Consider the following 19,363-nt stretch of genomic DNA (forward strand, 5'->3'; position numbering starts at 1 on the left):
AAAGAGACCTATTCCAAAACCTGAGCAGAAGGCAAAGGGCTAAAGAAGAACTTCCAAAGACAAGGGGAAAAGACTTGCCAGCCTCACAAGAAGGGGGCAGTCGACCCCATGAGGAATCACTCCACAGGACACAAATGCAGACATGACAGGATGCAGGCTGAGGACCCTCGAGTTGCCAGAATAAAGAGAAAAGTAGGTCAATCTCAAACTGAGAAAACCCAAGACACTCCCATTTCAGCATGAAGCCATATTGTACCAGCAGCTGCAAAAAGGAGGAGTGGAATCAGCAGAGCCCCACTAGAGAGCCACTTAGGGAACAGCCAAACCATCATTAGCTAAAAGCCACCATGGATCCAACCATGATGAAGACACATGGGGCCAAAGAGTGAGCTAATGGAAAAGACAGTGGCAAGGAACCACTGAAGCACTGACCTGCCAGAGAAATGGAGCCTAAGAAGGCACCTACAAATTTGCCCAAAATACCCTTAAGAAACAAACAGAAAGCAGAATAATCACCAAGGATAGGACATGGCAAATGACTCGGGAGACCCTGCCAGGCCCACACTCCATACTGGACCCATACAGTTTCAAAAACATTAAAAGATCCTTTGCTCCATACTCTAGAAGGGATGTCACCTCAGGAAATCCCTCCCATCACATTTCCACATATACTAAAGTGGTACTAGGCTTCTTAATTAATAGAGCTCAATAAGTGGGCATTTGTATGCCAGCAGGAGCCATATCTCTTAATGGATAGTCAGGCTATGGGTATTTGAGTATACCCACATGGCATTTGCCAAAGTTGGGAATGTTGGACAGGATTTTCACTTAAAGGTTTCCACTATGTAATAGTAAGTATCTGGGAGATTTGGGATGATTATAAAGATTCTAGTGGGAGATGATGCTTGGAGGAATGAAGAGAAACTCAAAACTGAGCACAGACTGAAGATGCTGGAGTTCTTTAGGTATCTTCTACTACAACACACTCAAGAATTCCCCAGTGAAAAGTAGAATACTAGAAGAATCACAAACAACTGGAGGCAATTCATTTACTATACAGAACACTAATTAAGACACGATAGCCTTGAGCGAGAGCAAGTTTTTTAAATTAATTATTGGCATCAAATCAAATCATTAGCATTTATAAAGCGCGCTACTCACCCGTGCGGGTCTCAAGGCGCTAGGGACAAAGGGGGTGGTTATCGCTGCTCGAACAGCCAGGTCTTTAGGAGTCTCCGGAAAGCGGAGTGGTCCTGGGTGGTCCTGAGGCTGGTGGGGAGGGAGTTCCAGGTCTTGGCCGCCAGGAAGGAGAAAGATCTCCCACCCGCCGTGGAGCGTCGGATGCGAGGGACGGCGGCGAGTGCGAGGCCAGAGGAGCGGAGGGGGCGGGTGGGGACGTAGAAGTTGAGGCGTCTGTTGAGGTATTCCGGTCCCTTGTCGTGGAGGGCTTTGTGTGCGTGGGTGAGAAGTCGGAAGGTGATCCTTTTGCTGACTGGGAGCCAATGCAGGTGTCTCAGGTGTGCGGAGATGTGGCTGTTGCGGGGTACGTCGAGGATGAGGCGGGCTGAGGCGTTTTGAATGCTTTGCAGGCGATTTTGGAGTTTGGCGGTGGTCCCAGCGTAGAGGGTGTTGCCGTAGTCCAGGCGGCTCGTGACGAGGGCGTGGGTCACGGTTTTTCTGGTGTCGGCGGGGATCCAGCGGAAGATCTTGCGGAGCATGCGGAGGGTGAGGAAGCAGGCGGAGGACACGGTGTTGACTTGCTTGGTCATGGTGAGAAGGGGGTCCAAGATGAAGCCGAGGTTGCGGGCGTGGTCTGCGGGGGTCGGTGCGGTGCCGAGGGCCACCAGGAGTCGTCCCAGGCGGACGGGGTGTTGCCGAGGATGAGGACTTCAGTTTTTTCAGAGTTCAGCTTTAGGCGGCTGAGCCTCATCCAATCTGCGACGTCCTTCATACCCTCTTGTAGGTTGGTCTTGGCGCTGGCGGGGTCCTTGGTGAGGGAGAGTATAAGTTGGGTGTCGTCGGCGTAGGAGGTGATGATGATGTCGTGCTTGCGTACGATGTTAGCGAGGGGGCTCATGTAGACATTGAAGAGTGTCGGGCTGAGTGATGAGCCTTGAGGTACGCCGCAGATGATCTCAGTGGGTTCTGAGCGAAACGGAGGGAGGTAGACTCTTTGGGAGCGGTTTACGAGGAAGGAGGCGATCCAGTCCAGGGCCTGGTCTTGGATCCCGGTGGAGCGGAGGCGGGTGGTTAGGGTGCGGTGACAGACGGTGTCAAAGGCAGCCGAGAGGTCGAGAAGAATAAGGGCGACTGTTTCACCTTTGTCCATCAGGGTTCTGATGTCGTCTGTGACTGAGATGAGGGCGGTTTCAGTGCTGTGGTTGGTTCGGAATCCGGTCTGTGAGAGGTCGAGCAGGTTGTTGTCTTCCAGGAAGGTGGTCAGCTGTTTGTTGACGGTCTTCTCTATTACTTTGGCTGGGAAAGGCAGAAGGGAGATGGGGCGGAAGTTTTTCAGGTCGCTCGGGTCAGCCGTAGGTTTCTTTAGTAGGGCGTTGACTTCGGCGTGTTTCCAGCATTCGGGGAAGGTAGCAGAAGAAAAAGAAGAGTTGATGACGGTCTGGAGGTGCGGGGCGATGATGTTGTCGGCTTTGTTAAAGATGAAGTGCGGGCAGGGGTCCGAAGGGGCGCCGGAGTGGATAGAGTTCATGATGTATTTGGTTTCTTCCGTGCTGATGTGGGTCCAGTTGTTGAGGGTGATGCTCGGGGATGTGGGTTCGGTGGTGTTAGGTTGGGTCTGGTGTCCGAAGCTGTCGTGGAGGTCGCTGATCTTGCGATGGAAGAAAGTGGCGAGGGATTCGCATAGATCCTGTGAGGGCGTGACGGCGTTGGCGCTGGGGTTGGAGAACTCCTTGACGATGCTGAAGAGTTCTCTGCTGTTGTGGCTGTTTTTGTCCAGTCTGTCGGTGAAAAAATTCCTTTTGGCAGTGCGGATCAGGTGGTGGTGTTTGCGGGTAGCGTTCTTGAGGGCGGTCATGTTGTCAACGGTGCAGTCCTTGCGCCAGGCTTTCTCAAGTGCGCGACAAGTTTTCTTTGATTCTTTGAGGGTGTCAGAGAACCAGAGGGGTTTCTTGGTGTTGTTCTGTCGCTGCAAGCGTTTGAGGGGAGCAAGGTTGTCTGCGCAGTTGGAGATCCAGTTTGTGAGGTTGAGGGCTGCGATGTTGGGGTCGGTGGTGAGGGTGGGTTGGTTGGCGGCGAGTGCGGCGAAGAGTTGCTCTTCAGGGATCTTGTTCCACTGTCGGCGAGGGATGGGTTGAGTGCGGAGGTGGCGGGTCTCGCGTCGGAATGTGAAGTGGACGCAGCTGTGGTCGGTCCAATGAAGGGTGGAGGCGTGGCTGAAGAAGACGTGTTTGCTGGCGGAGAAGATAGGGTCGAGTGTGTGTCCGGCGATGTGGGTGGCAGTGTTCACCAGTTGTTTGAGGCCGAGGTTGGCGAGGTTGTCGAGCAGGGTGGTGGTGTTGGGGTCGTTGTTTTGTTCCATGGACATAACACATGGCAACTAATAAATCTGCAGTTTTAAAAGCTTAGCAGAGAAAATAAACATAGAATTGAAAATGTGCAAGTTTAAATAGTGGTGGACATTTGTGCCTACTAATCGTATTTTGATTTCACATTTAACATGAAAGATTATGCATTCATAAAACTGAAATAAGAATGAATATTAACATGAGTTATTTTTAGGTAGAAACAGTAGAAATAAAATGGATTATGAGCACTAAATGAATATGAGCACACATGGATATAAATGGAATTATTATGAATTACGTATTTAGAAAAAATATACGTTTGAAATTGCTTTTACACAACATGAATGGAATTTGAAAAAAAAACTTTGCTTTGCATATTTGATTTGAAGTGCGTAAAAGGTTTTATTAATGTAATAAATGTTTTAATGTGCATTTAGGCTTTCTTAACTTGTCTAGGCCTGGAAAGTTCATTTTGCTAGCAGTCACAGAAAACTTCTTGTTTATTATGTCCCCTCTGACCTCAATTTTTCCCTAGGCAGCAAATGTAATGTTAAATGTTCTATTGTATTGCAGAAGAAGAGCATGTTTCAAGTTTAATTAACGTAACAATATTTGTTCTAGCTGTCAAATGGAAGAAGAAATCTCTAGTACTCATGTGAAAGAATATTAGCTTAGTTTATTTTGGATCATGTGAAAGGAACTGCAAGTTGCAAATTATTAAAATATGTAATATTTTGGCAGAACTCTGTAACCGGGGGAAAATGACAACACACTTTCCTAAGAAGATTCTTGAAAGATGCAAACTTTGCGGTGCCATCTGCAATGATTGGATGCTTAAACTGATGCACAGTATGTGCCCACCTAAAGGACCAATCAAATGGATTGTGGTTATTTTAATTAGTGAAGAACTTTGGAATTGAAGTTAGTTCCCTTCTGAACCTTCTTGAAGTCAGTCCATCTTGAGATCTCCATAGAATCAGTTCCATGCTTGCTTACGTCTGCTATCCCATTTTCTTCTTTAAGTTTTCTTGATGAGTTACTTCATCATAGTCTTAACTACCCTATTCTGTTATGTGGTTCAGTAATAATAAGGCCTACTATGTCACATGATAGGCACAAGATATAAAATTGTGTTTACATAAATCAAGTTCATGGAAGAATACAGTAAAAATGTTCGGGCAATAGGAGGGACAAACAAGCTGGACAGCCTAAAGCAAATTAAGCCCGCAAAGAAAGATAGAAAATGTGAGTTACAAACCACAAAGTCTATGGTACGCAAGAGGCATAATGCATTCCAATTCCACCTTCTGAATGTCTCTAAGATATCATTAGAAAATCAGAAAGCTGGACTGTCTGGTAGACTTTGCCCTAAAAAGCAGCAGAGATGCTAGAAGCCTTGTTGACTTTAAAAACAGTTCGGTGGGATTACAATTTTACCTACTGAATGTATCACACTAGCAAAAAGGGGGAAAAAAAGAGCACACTAGTTGGTAATGACGGCTGAGCACACGGCATACTCTAAAAAGGTTGTAATTTTTTTAATAAGGCATATATGTTGATTGCATGGCTTGGCAAGTGCAGGGTAAAAACAACAGATTTATAAAGATGGTGTTAGATGGGAATGGCCAACTAGTGATTAGTGATGGGACATGCAGCAATTGTATAATATTTTGCTTAACACTATTGTGGCCTCTATAACACTTACTAGACAGTGAAGGGACAAACAGATATAAAAGAGTTTATGAAGGAGCCAAGTCTACAGCAGTTGAGTTCAGATGTCAGGGAGCCATGATAGAATGTATATTGATGAAGGCTGAATTAATGACTGATATTTCACATTATGGAGGAAGGAAGGCACCACATATGTTTAATAGCACGGGGGAGGAGGGTAGCCTAACTCTATCTGAGACTAGGATCAATACTGCTTACTAATAACTTGGGCAAACCCACATGTGAATGCACCTCGTATTGACTCATTTCATTAATGAACATTGAAAAAGAAATTCACGCAAAAGCCCTTGTTAACTGTCACAATGGAGTCATTCAAAGCTCACTCGCCGTGATCAGTCTGGACTCACTCCTCACAGATTCACTGGACTTAATATGCACTGCTTTTTGGATAATGCCACTAAATATCAACCCACTGTAAGCAGACACAGAAAAGTCCTTTGACGGTCGAATGAGCCTCTATGTTCACTGCACTGGCGCAAATGGAATTTTCCCAGATCAAAGACGTTAACACTGTCCTAGTGTTACATTGCATTCACTGCATTTATGTACAATCACATTGTAAGTTAAGAATATGTTTACTATTTTAAAGTAGTAATTATACATACCTCACAATTTAGTAGTAGGTAGATCTACTGGATGTGATATTGTATGAAATATACTTAAATGAGATTTAGTGCCATTCCCTCACCTGTGTACAACCTATTTCAGAGGAAGATTGATCACCAGTCCTGATCTGAGGTGGAGAGACCCAATAGGCAGTACTTAGTTTAGGTTATCTATCACTGGAGTCAATTCTGTGTATAGGGTGGAAACTGAACTGTTCAGCTGCTGTGAATTAATCTCGTAATCTTTATATTCAGCTTGTAAGGCTGCCATATCCTTTTGCAAGTTCTCTTCCTTAAGTAACTTGGCCAAGAAAAAGTCAGACCTATCGATGTTTCCTATAAGGTCTTATTAAGTGGGCTACAGGATGAGGTATACTGTGACAGCAGCCCTCTTGATAACCTCAACTCTTGAAAGACCCACTCATTTACTTACAGGAAAAGGGAATGTTTGAAAAAATATTGAATCTAAGTAGGCTTGGATACGAAAGGAAAAAACAAGAGTGGCCTCCTCTACGTCTGTTGGTGGACCTCTGATTACAATGGACAGAGATGAGTAACAGAATCATTTGTATTTTGTCTTCTTCCTCCCACCATCCCCTGATCAACTCTCACTACCTGATAACTGCTGCCTTTTCTCCACTTATAAGTCTCTTTTGATGGACTCACAAGCGAGTGTTGAGTATTCTATGGAGAAGATTTCACAATACAATTCACAAAGACTCATCTCTGGTTGGTAAATGGAGGTGTCAGTGAATGTTGGGTTATGAGTGAATGTGATTTAGTTCATTCATTCGTCACTCAATATCAGAAAATGTCCAAACTTCAAATATCAGCTGAAAACACATTTTTATTTATCCTTAAATATATCAATCAGTCATGAATTATTATGGCAAGGACTATGTACATTGTGTCCCGTGATAAACCGCAGCATCCGAAAATTGGCAGGTAATAGGAAAATCTAACTATGGAGGTGACGGTTGGTGACGCATTCCGCCTCACATATTAGTGTGGAAGACAAACTTGGTCGCCAGTAATACTTCAACACTTCATGCGATATCAAGAATAAAAAAAAAAAATCCTCCATTTCCCTACACACAATTGTTTAAAATGCACAGATACTACAATAGTTGTTAATAATTAAAATATATCAAAAAGGACATACTGTAAACGAATGGGAGGCTATTACATTTTCACATGTTTCATTGGCAGGTTAACATGACAACACATGGGTAGAGTGGATTATTAATATGTAGTTATATATTCTTTAAATTGTCTTATATTGTACTGTGATAGCTTGAATCCATTTACATCCACTTGCTAACAACATCGAAAGTGGTAAAGAACCGCTTATACACACCAAGTTGAAATAATACAAATTCATATTCACCCCGTCCGACTCCCTCTAGTTGATTTCCCAGTAAAAACGACCGCAGGTCGCCGAGAATCAAACACACAAAAATATCACAGACTGAGATATATCATGCACGATATAGTAATGCAGTACACTGTTAGCCTCGTCGGTCGAAGAACAGTAACTAGAAAAAAAATAGGATTTTCCTCAAGAAGCAAAAATAGTCCAGTTCACCAAGTATTAATATAAAACAGACATCGAAAGCATTCCCTGCAGACTCTGTATGCAGTAGGTCTATTGAGATATAAAAAACACGCTGTGAAGTTACAATATTTTATTTTGAGTTAACATTCGATGTTGTGTATAGATGCTATAGGTAAAAGCATACGACCAGAGCCATCCATGGCAAAACACGCGTGACTTGAAGATGGCTGTGCCAAACACTGTCACCCACTTCATACAGTACACATACCCTAAGCGTAAACTTTCCAAGGCTCATTATATGGCAAACATTAATAAACATTTGCCAGTGTTCTGCTCATATTAAACACAAAAAACTAAAACGAGAGCCATTTTAAAAGATAAAATGACTGTACACCCTGAATGCCATTATAAATTGTACCCATTTCCCTTATGGCTCACCCGCCCTCTCAAGTCTCCCCATCTACCTGCTACCAATCACCACAAGTAACAAACACTTGTTAGCCCCTAATTTGTTTACCTGGACATACATTTTAACATGTTTGATGACCTGGGACCAGCTCTGGATATGTTCATGGACAGTTCACAGACAGTTTTGCCAGCAGGTCCACTGAATGGAAGGTTAGTGTAAACATAGCAAGCCAGTATTTGGAATTGACTCTCTTAGTTGGCTCAGTTTGAGCTATAACATGTTCTCATCTGTTACTAGGTCAATATATCAGTGCTCTGAGAGTTTGTCCAGATAGGATGTATACTGTATTAAGTGTACACAGAAGTAACCAAGCTGTAAGTGATGAATTGAAATGCATTCTCATGCTCAGCAAATTCATACAAAGAAAGGCCCACAAAATAACACCAGAAGACTAAGAAAGAAAACAAATCTGAAAGTACCAGGGAGAAAACGGTACTGTGGCTTGCCAAGTTTTCCAAACCTTGTCTTACACACAGAAAAGTTACAGAAGTAGTGCATGGATGTGAAAGGTTAACGTAGATGCTTTGACATAGTTTCTTAACAATTATTAACGTATTCCCACGACCCTTTTGCTCAAGTATGAATAAATGTACAGCCTGAAGTCCACAATGAAGCAGCATGAATGTTACAGGGGGAGCCTTCGGAAAGTCATGCACTGCTCAGGAAAACCTGCTGAAGGAGGACAGCCTCCCTTGCCCATCCAGCTGCCTTGAGTGCGGAGGGTGCGGAAGTGGCACTTGTTTTTAGCTGAAAGATAATAGAAAGAAATGCAGGTAAAGCAACTGCTCTGCTTAACACCAACCTGACAAGCAGAAATGTTGATCATCTTATAACAACGCTGTTATGCTACCCAGAGCATGAAGGGACCTCAACGAAGGGAATTAACTCTAAGAGGAAGTGTGAGAACCTCTCAGATGCCCAGAGCTAAGGTGAAGGTCACTAGTGTCACTACAGAGGCCAAATAGTAGCTCAATTCGATGATTTCCTATAATGGAGAAGGCTGACAAAACTACATTATGGGAAATTGACAAAATATGGAAACCTCAGTTCCACAAAAGCAGATTTTTGGGAAAAATGTATACCAGACCCAGGGTTTAAATTGTTTCTCAGCAAGATAATAGGACATGTATGTGAGACGTAAGGGCCATGGTATCTGCTACTTGGACCCTACTAGGTCCAGAGAGCAACAGGTTGGGCGAACGTCTCAGCTGTATTATTCCACTCTTTTCTCTATATTCGTCAGTGAGGATCCCACATATGTTCGTGCTAAATAAGGGAGGAATGTGGTACCATTAGCAGCGTCTCTACTCTGAAGCATAGGCTCCAGGTTCAGTCTGGATTTCCAGGTGAGAAAAAGACTGCTATAAGTACCAGCCCCAAGGCGTAACTGTAGGAGGTTTTGATTGAAACCCATGAATCTAGTAAGTGTGAAATGGCACTAAGTCTTAGGATCAATTCTACCTTGAAATTCAGGTTGTGCTTTTTAAATCCTTAGGTTGATGTATGGGGGAGAAAATATCAAGTATAATTCCAACTTTCCAAACTAGGATTGTTTTTACAGGAAATGTGGGTCAAGGTTCTCAACTTAAAACAAGTTCTGTCGCGTTGTCTGCAGTGCTTAATTTGAGCCAGTGGCTGTAGGTGAGGCACACCACTCGTTTTTGAGGACCAGCACTTAGTTTTCCTCTTCTGACTTTGCACAGGGGAGGGAGAGAGGGAGAGAGGGAGAGAGGGAGAGAGGGAGAGAGAGAGAGAGAGAGAAACAGAGTCAAAGGGAGAAAAAGCAGGGATGAAAATGAACATGCAAGAGTGAATTAAAAAGACAGCAAGTGTCTGGTGGTGGAAGAAAGAGGCATGAGGTGGAATAAACACCAGGCGTCATTGGTGTTCGACAACCTCAACACTAATCAGAGCAGGCTGCAGGCTTCTGAGAAAAATAATTTGGACACTGCTGGACCTGGCCCTTTTTGCATGGTTATCACCAAACATGTTGCCTTCTTGCTCTTATTTTTTCTGACTTGCTTTGGTTGGCTGTAGGACTTTAAGCACTTTATCACTGCTAACCAGTGCTAAAGTGCATATGCTCTCTGTCTAAAATGTAATGCTGTTTGGTTTATCCATGATTGGCATATTTGGTTTGCTAGTAAGTCCCTATTGTAGTGCACCAGGTGAGCCCAGGGCCTGTAAGTCAAAAGCTCCTAGTGGGCCTGCAGCACTGATTGTGCCAACCACATGAGTGGCCCTGCAAATACGTCTCAGGCCTAACATTGCAGTGCCTGTGTGTGTGTGCAGTTTTATCCTGGCAAGTGCACCCACTTGCCAGGCCCAAACCTAAGTCATCCTAAAGTAGGCCCAAGGCAGCCCCAGGTTCAAGGTGACGTGTATTTAAAAGGTAGGAGGACATGTACTAGTGTGCTTTACATGTCCTGGCTAGTGAAATACTGCTATATTCTGTTTTCACTACTGCAAGACCTATCTCTCCCTTAGGGTAACATTGGGGTTGCCTTGAAATATCTTTTCAGTGTAATTTCCCATTGGGAGCAGACAGAGATATGAAGTTTGGGGTGTCTGAACTCACAAATTTAAAATACATATTTTGCTGAAGTTGGTTTTTGAATATTAATTTCGAAAATACAACTTTTAGAAAGTGGGCATTATCTTGCTTAACCATTCTGTGTATCTGCCTGTCTGCTGAATAACCATCTGGGTCAGGATGACAGTTGAGCTGTTTGTGTATTCACTCTAGACAATCACACATAGGGAGCTGAGGTGTGACCTGCATATTCTGATGAACCATCACCAGGCTAATGGGTCTCCCTGAGCTAGAGTAGTGGGAGGAGCTGACACCTGCACCTGAATAGGGCTGTGCTTGTCCTCACACCCTCACATCCTTTCCAGGAGTAGGAGAGCCCCAGTGCATGGGTTGCTCTCAGAGGGGGCACTTGCATGGGGACCGGATATGTACCAGAGGCCCATCCACTGAGGGGATTACAACAGTGTCAGGAGAAGTTGTTGGTGGTGGTGGTGGTGGGGGGGGGGGGAGGGGGGTGCAGTTGTCACAAGTGTCCTACAAGTTCTGGTGTGAGGCAGCACCACTCTGGAGAGGAGGGTGCAGAAGCCCAGATGGAGGGGTGAGGTGGGGGGGACAGTCCCAGTGGGAGGACCAGTGGGTCGGGGACTGTCTGATCATCTGTCAGAGAACCCCAGGAATGACCCTTGTGACACCTCATTTGGCCTGGAAGGGTTTGATGCTCTGTCAGGTGGGCAGGTGTCTGGAGACCTGTGCCGTGCAGACTCTCATAAAACACATGAGGAATGTGCCTCCCTTGGGGGTGTAGTCCTACCATGGAAGTCAGGGTTTGACAGACACATACTCAGCCTAAGGGTACAGACCCTGGGTTTGGGGGGCCAGTTGCAGGATAGCACTCTTGAACTGGTGGGAGAATTGTTCAGGACGGCTACCACAAGCACCCTGACATGTCTGGATTCTGGGGCTACCACTCCCAAAAGGAGGGTACAGAGGGTACAGAGCCTCAAGAAGGGAAGAAAGGGGGATGGGCGGACTTACCCCTGACTCCAGTCTGACCTAAGGGTACAGACTCTGGCCTGGACAACCAGACTGGATACCATCCCTGAACTGGTAGGAGGGAGAGTGGATAAAGGATGCCAGTCACCTGGGGCTACCGCGCCCCTTTATGATAAACCAGAGAGTTTAGAGAGCCATGGAGGGTGAGGCTTGGCTCTCATTATTAACAGCTGGCAGTGGCCACTGTGGGTTGCTGACCTTGTGGACAGAGTTGCCCTTGTGCTGGGGACAGCAGTCACACCCAGAGGATGGAATGGACCACACCACTATGTTGGCCATGGTAGTAATGTCTGCCTACTGGGACATGTGAGCAAAGTAAGGCTAGGTCCTGCACAGGTGGGGAGAAGGATTCCCCATGGGTTAGCATAGTGGGTCCTGAGATTATGAATAGAGGAATCCTACTGGGTTCAGAAAGGCTTAGAAATGGAACGCACCCCTGCTGTTGCAGGCCAGGGTCCATGTTCTATCGCCTAAGCAGGGAAGTCCATTAAGGTACTGATTGGTCTAACCTGGCTTTAGGCTTGAAGGCAGTTGGGTTGGAACTGCCTCTTTTTGCAGGGTTACCACCAAACCTTTTGCCTTCTTCCACATATTTTTTCCTCACTTGTTTTGGTTGGCTGTAGGACTCTGGGCACTTGTTAACACTGCTAACAGGTGCTAAAGTGCATGTGCTGTCCATCTAAAATGTACTGGTGATTGTTTTATCCATGATTAGCATATTACATTTACTAGTAAGTCCCTAGTATAGTGCACCAGGTGTGCCCAGGGCCTGTAAATCAAATGCTACTAGTGGGCCTGCAGCACTGATTGTGCCACCCACAAGAGCAGCCCTGCAAACATGTCTCAGGCCTGCCACCGCAGTGCCTGTGTGTGCAATTTTACACTGCCTTGTTGACTTGGCAAGTACGCCCACTTGCCAGGCACAAACCTTCTCTTTTAAATACATGTAAGTTACCCCTAAAGTAGCCCAAGGCAGCCCCATGGACAATGTGCAGTGTATTTAAAAGGCAGGACATATACTGGTGTGTTTTGCATGTCCTTATAGAGAAACACTGCTAAACGCGTTTTCAATATTGCAAGGCCCATCTCTCCCATTGAGTAACAAGGAGAGTACCCTGAAATATCTTTTACGTGTAATTTTCCATTGTGAGCAGATAGGGATAAGGAATTTAGGGTCTCTAAACTCACAATTTAAAAATACATCTTTTGGTGAAGTTGGTTTTTGAATTGTTATTTCAAAAACAACACTTTTAGAAAGTGGGCATTTTCTTGCTTAACCATTCTGTGCCTCTGCCTGTCTGCTGAATGTACGTCTGGGTCAGGATGACAGTTGGGCTGTGTGTGTATTCATTCTCGACAGTCACACAAAGGGAGCTGAGGTGTGCCCTGCATATCCTGATGGCCCATCACCAGGCTGATGGGTCTACCTGAGCTAGAGTGGTGGGAGGAGCGGACACTTGCACCTGAATATGGCTGTGCCTGTCCTCACACAAAGCAGTCCCCAACCTTCTGGAGTGTTTGGGGCCAGGGCAGGGAAAGACAGTCTTTTGCACTACAATGACTTCTCTTTGAAGCTAACCTACTACAAATACAGAAATGGGTATAAGTACTGAACCTCTTACACCACATAGATAGAGCACTTCTGGATGAGGACATTCAGCCAGGAAGAAGAGCTGGATGCTGTAGGAGGGACTGCTACTCTGCCTGCTGCTTTGCTGTGCTGGCCTGCTGCTTGCTGCTTCTGTCCTGGGAATGAAAGGACTGGACTTGGCTTGGCTTTCTACATCCCTTCTCTAAGGGCTTGAACTAAGCTTGTCTTCTGTTAAGAGGTCTCAGGGACAGTATAGACTTCACCTGCTAGCACCTAGGCTCTCTGGCTGAGAGCTCTGACTTGCCAAGTGGGGCCAAATCCAGTTCATGGGCCCCTGGAAGTGAGCTCTTGTGCAACCAAGAAGAAACTAAAGCACATCAACTCCAGATCAACTTTGAAACCGGTGCTGCTGTTGACTCAGACCAACTTTGGAACTGATGCCGCTGACGCCTCCATGCCGCTGCCTGCACTGCAGCTGTGGTCCCCGCCGAGTGCCTCAGCGGGAGTCCCAAGTGCAGTGTCCCCGACTTCGCCACAGCACCTGTGGTGTGTTCAAGACACTGCAAATTTGACACCTCACATCTTGAGCTGCTGGATTCATTGACCCCACCTCGTTGTAAGGAACCAACATCTTGCCACCGATACCGTGCCAGCTTCCCTGCAACCATAAGGAACCGATGCCTCACCTCCCCTGCGTATCAGTAAGGAACCAACGTGTCACCTCCCCGGTGGCAGTAAGGGACAGACGTCACACTGGCTCTAGGGACGCCTCATCTCCCTGACTCCGTGCACGTCTGCTTCCTCATCATTTTTCAAGGTACTGGGTACCTGGGGACTGTGATTCTGTGACCGGCCCGCACTCCCTCAGTGGCATCAGACTGTTGGAAACGACTACGTCAAGACTCCGTGATAGCCCCAGTTGGAACTATTGGGTTTCTAAGCTCTATACTAAGATTTAATTTTAGAAAATGTGTATATTTACTTGTATATGTTGGAGTTTTGTTGTTTTGGTCTTGTTTAACTCAGATAAATATTGGCTATTTTTCTAAACTGGTGTGGAGTACTTTTGTGGTGTTTTCTCTGTGCTATTGTGTGTGTACGTACAAATACTTTACACATTGTCTCTGAGATAAGCCTGACTGCTTGAACCAAGCTACCAAGGGGGTGAGCAGGGGTTGTCTTAGCTTTGTGAGTCTCTTACCCTCACTAGAGTGAGGGTCCCTAGTTGGACAGGGTGCATACCACTGCCAACTAGAGTCCCCATTTCTAAGAGACACCAACACTTATTTTACACATTAAGCACGGATACCCAAAAGGAAATTAAAATACTATCAACCTTGTTGCATCTGACTGCCTGACTACCTGCCTGGACTCTGCAGGCTGTAATACCGTGACTAGGGAAAAGCTTGGCTACCAACACTGGTCTGTGTTAAATTTGAAGTAGCCAATATTGACTAGTAATGTCAGCATGTCACAGGCAGGGGCGATTTCAATATTTTACACTGCCAAACTTATTAAGGCAGCATTGTGTTAGTTTTGCAGGAAGGCTCTAACTCATTCAGCTTCAGATGGTGTGTAAGGTTAAGAAGTTTAAACTGTCCCTGCTAATTAGCATACGATCCGCACTTCCTCTTTGTAAAGTTTCATACTAACCAAACCCTCACAAGCAGTTGACAGCGAAGTCTGCTCTCCTGATAACGACAGACACCTTCCTTTGGCTTTCCAACCATACGTCACACTTCTATGTGCTGAATATTTTATCAATCACTATATTTGGTCCTAGTAACTTGGATAGTGAAAATAGGTCTTCTACAACTAAAGGAATTCAACAGATAATGGACTAATAAACAACTGACTGGGCTACTGTGAAAGGAAAGGAATCTAGGGTAACATCTCGGGTCACAGGGAAAAACAGGGACAGCAGCCCCTGCAAACAATCCAAGTGTCCAAATAATGAAATAATTAGGAAAGGACAGTGTCTACATACGACATATATGTAGCACCTAATTCGTTTAACATTTTTTGAATGTGTTACTTACTTAATTGGTACTGTAGGTGACCCTGAACGATGAAAGTGCACATTCTGCCATTTGCCATCTCGGCGGTGCCAAACGCGAGTCTCCTCCGATTGCATCGTCTTTGGCATGCTACAGCCATCCATGTACTGAGTGAGGCGAATGTATGCAATACAGGCAGCATCTTCTCCAATGAGATGGACATGAGGGTTTAGAATGATAGTGTGGATTGGTTTATTGCTTTTGGACAGCGCTGCAAAAAAAAAAAAAAAGTTAAATAAAGTAAGATTAGCAAAAATGAAAATTTCAGTTCAGGGCAATCAAAGTGAGGTCGTGTCCATGAGAAAAGAAGACCATTGAGAACTTGATGTTTATTATACCATAGTAATACCATCAACCCAGACAGACACGTGCAAAATCACGGTGAAGGGTGAGAGACCAAGGGACCAGTCATTAAAAACAAGTTGCATTTGAGCAAAGGTAAACAAATGAATAAACATCTGGGGACATAGGGTAAATACCGTCTGGTCACACTAGGAGAGTACACATGCTATCTGTGCGCCCAGTGGACTCTGGTATTATAGAAGGGGAAGCACTAGCTTGCACAGTCCATTCTGTTGTAGAAATGGCTCTGGTTCTATATGTGTACTGGTGCAAACTCAAGGGGGAGTTCACCACCAGATGCTAAACTGCAGGCAGATGCAGTCACTCACTGTACCCACCTACAAGGAGATCTGCCCCCCTTTGAAAGGCAGCTCTCTTCCACCTGCAAGGTAAAAGATGTACCAGCTGCTTTAACAGCCAATCTGTCCTTCACGAATGTTCTACCCCAGGTCATGGTATCAACTGTAGTAGGAAGCACGGACTAAATATGTGCTCTATGCATTCCTTTAGAGATGGGCTGTGCCACAGAACTGGGCAGTGCACTCTTCATAACACAGTCTGGGCTATGTCTCAACAGCACCCAAAGATCTCCTTAGGGATAAACATGCACTTTACAAGCACACATATTGTGATTTACCACAGAACGGCATATTCATAACAATCCTTCCCCAATAAGGATAGACCAAAGCAATGTGTAACTTTGCAGACAACATGAAACCAGATGTAAAATTTGTCATTCTACTGGGTGCAAAACATTCTTCAGTTTGATACCTTGGATGCCCCTTGCATGTCTCGTATAAAAAATAAAACAAAAAGGGATTTATATTTGTGGTGGGTGACTATCCACCTCAACGAACATTCTCAACCTCTGTCAGGGTGAACCCTCAACGTGATAAGGGGCTGTACGGAGTAAGGGGTGGCGAGGGGTCAGCAATTCAAAAGCATCTGAAGTAATTGTCTAGCAACAAATATATAAATCTAAAATAATGTTCCCTAAAGTAAAGCACTGAAACAAATACCTCTGAAAAACTATTCCTGAAAGTAAGGTCCGCAACCATTGAATGAATATCATAAAAAATAGACACACAAACGCCAATTTTGATTAAAAGACATTCTATAAATTGTTTTTTTAATGAAATGGTTAATACCATTCATTTTGAAAATTTCCATGAAAACAGTTTAGATTAATTGGTTTTTCAGTAATGCTTTCCATGGAGGTGTTTTTCTATGAAATCCCATACAACTGGGAATCGCCCCCAGTTAAGCCTTAACCAATGGGATAAAGGTTCCCGGGGCCACATTTACTTCCTCTGCACATTTGCAAGCTGCTGAAGGTCTTCAACCAGACTTAACTTGTACTCCAAGGGCTAGGTGTGTGTGGAGAGGGCACAATGGTAATCCTAGTGTCCTCCCATATCCAACTAAGCTGCAGTTCGAGGAAGCCACTGTACCATCAACAAACCCAGAGACATAAGTCTGGTAGGACAAAAGTAGGATCCTGCAGCAACCTGACAATGGAACCACAAGATCTGTCTTGTCAGCTTCCAGTCACCCCTTTCAAACGTGCAACAAGGTTTAGATGTAAACCCAGCATACCTGTCAAGCAGGATTTCACACTCAAGCAGTGTTTAACACTGTAATGTAAGACAGGATGTAGACAGCGCCCACTGCCATATTGTGGGGAGTTCAGAAGAGTAATCTCTGCTCACTCAGGTCAGTCTATTGTTTGCTACTGGAAGGCATTTGACACCTAGTCACATCGATTCAAGGCTAACTAGTGGCTGAGAGCTAGCACAGATGCTTATGGTAATTAGCCTTCTGATTGTTCAGGTAGGTAAAGGGGAAGTTTCAAAAAGTTACTTTTCCTTAATATTTATTGAAAATCCAACTCCACCACTGAATTGGAGTTTTAATTACTATGAAAAAAGGTTGCTGATTTTTTTTCTTCTGGCTGGTTCCTTTCCCAAGATACAGTATTAGTATTTTAATATGTACTCTGGTTTTCCAAATAGGACAGCTAGGCCTGAGAGAGTAAAAATAGATTTTGGATGTTAGTTACTACAAGGGCATAGTAATGTTACACTTATACGTGTCATACCTTTAAATACCATGCACCCTGCCTTCTGGGCAATGAGGCTTCCAGGGCTGACTTATTAAAAAGGGTTTATTTTGACAGATTGCAATGCAAGTTTCACATTGTTACTGTTAGGGAACAGTGGTAGATCTGAAGCCATGTTTGCACTGCCACTATTGTGGATGGCACCATAAGTGCAGCAGTCCACTAGCAGCATCCTGCTTCCAAGTCTTCTAATACATTGTTTTACCACAGACTTATAGGCAAGTTAAATGTACCAATCAGGAGTGTATTAATTCAATCATGTTTAAAGGGGGGCACAAAGGCACTCTACTATTGATTAGCTGGGGTAAAGTGCATAGAGTTCTAAAGGAAGTGAAAATGTAGGGCACAGAAGAAGGTGGTCAGAGGTGACTACGCAGAAAAAGGTTTCCTACAAGTCTTCACATTAACAATGTCCCAACTAGATACCCAAGAAATGTGTACTATGGAAATATGTTTCAGTCGTAAAAAATGCCATGAAATATTACTGAAACACATTGAGTTGAATTTCACTGCTGCTCCATTTAAATGTTTCACAGCAAACTACGCCATAAACAGCCCTTCTGCAGGGCCATCTCCACCATCTATAACTCCTTACCTCATGTGAGAAAACAACTTTGCCTAAGTCTCACGTTTCTCCAGTTATTGAACTAATCCTCTTTACTGCTAACTGACTCAAACTACTGCGCTACAGTTATTCCCTGTCGTATGGTACGCATTATTGAGTCTCATGTGACGAATCCTACTAAGCTGTGGCACAAGTGTGCAATATAAGAAAACTAAAAAGCTGAATAGATTTGGCTACAAGAGTAACACAAATTGGGCTAATCATTACAAATTAGGTCTTAACTTGAATTGCAGTGTTTTTTAGTATTTTTCAAAGATGCCTACTATATATTGTAACCACACCAAAACCTAGCTCTCTGCAGTACAGAATGACACTGGAGTGAGTTTAAAATGTGTGTTTCAAGACTGCACTATTCTGTTTCAGATAGTCTACCCACTATGCTGCCTCCAGTCAGTGACTATGCTCTGTATGGCTTGCAAGAGTCACAGTAAACAATGGCTTTCAGCCAGGACATGTTCTACAGGCAGAGCCTCCTGAAGCAATGGTGGCACCTGTATAACAATCTCTTTTGGCACCCCTCTATGAATTTCCATCTCCTTCACAGATTCAGTGACACTCATCTCTACACAGCCCCTCTCGCTCTCATGCATTAAATTTTATTTCTAGTGATGCTCATACCAGTGTCGTTTGTCAGAGCACTTTACATCACACACACTATACAAAGACAATGAAACATACAAGTGTAAATCAGCCTACATGAAATGGTACATAGAACGAAGATTAGGTGGAGGAGTCACAGGCCACCCATACTAGTAAGCAGTATATTTGAAAGTGTTTGGTCTAGAAAAGCACCGACTCAGGATTTAAAACGTACCACAGTGGTTGAGGTTGGCATTCTTAATAAATTCTTATTAGCTAACCTTGTTACCTAAATGAGCCGTTTTTAGCAATATTAGGCTAAAGAAAGACTGGGGAAAACATAACATTCTAACCTATACTATGCAGTCTGCATGCATCTCTTTGACGACGGTTCATAGGTTGCTGTGGTATATTAGGATTGTAATTTATGAACTGCAAGTAACGAAGGAATCTTTGTGACAAACGCAGTAACTAACTGTGTAATCCACATAAAATACAGTTCTGTGAGCAGGCATATTAACCTTCTCCACTATGTTATGAGTCAAAACTGCCACTGGAAAAAACTCATCTCTCTTAAGCA

The 19,363-nt window shown here is 44.2% G+C and overlaps 1 protein-coding gene across 25 annotated transcripts in view; it reads right to left on the reverse strand.

The window, feature by feature from the left end:
- Nucleotides 1-6,689: 6,689 nt before the first annotated feature.
- CAMK2D (calcium/calmodulin dependent protein kinase II delta) overlaps nt 6,690-19,363 on the reverse strand; it is a 624,934-nt gene continuing 612,260 nt past the window's right edge. For 21 of the 25 annotated variants that reach the window (XM_069242054.1, XM_069242030.1, XM_069242039.1 and 18 more), the window contains 2 exons: nt 15,101-15,329; nt 6,690-8,631 (listed from right to left, as the gene is read on the reverse strand). In XM_069242054.1, the coding sequence (XP_069098155.1) occupies nt 8,628-8,631; nt 15,101-15,329 (233 nt within the window). In that variant the 3' untranslated portion in view covers nt 6,690-8,627. Of the gene's footprint in view, nt 8,632-15,096; nt 15,330-19,363 lie in introns of those variants that run through there. The other 4 variants (XM_069242069.1, XM_069242073.1, XM_069242061.1 and 1 more) reach the window with 1 other exon arrangement.

This window comes from Pleurodeles waltl, chromosome 1_2, assembly GCF_031143425.1.
Source record: "Pleurodeles waltl isolate 20211129_DDA chromosome 1_2, aPleWal1.hap1.20221129, whole genome shotgun sequence".
Taxonomy (NCBI): Eukaryota; Metazoa; Chordata; class Amphibia; order Caudata; family Salamandridae; genus Pleurodeles; species Pleurodeles waltl.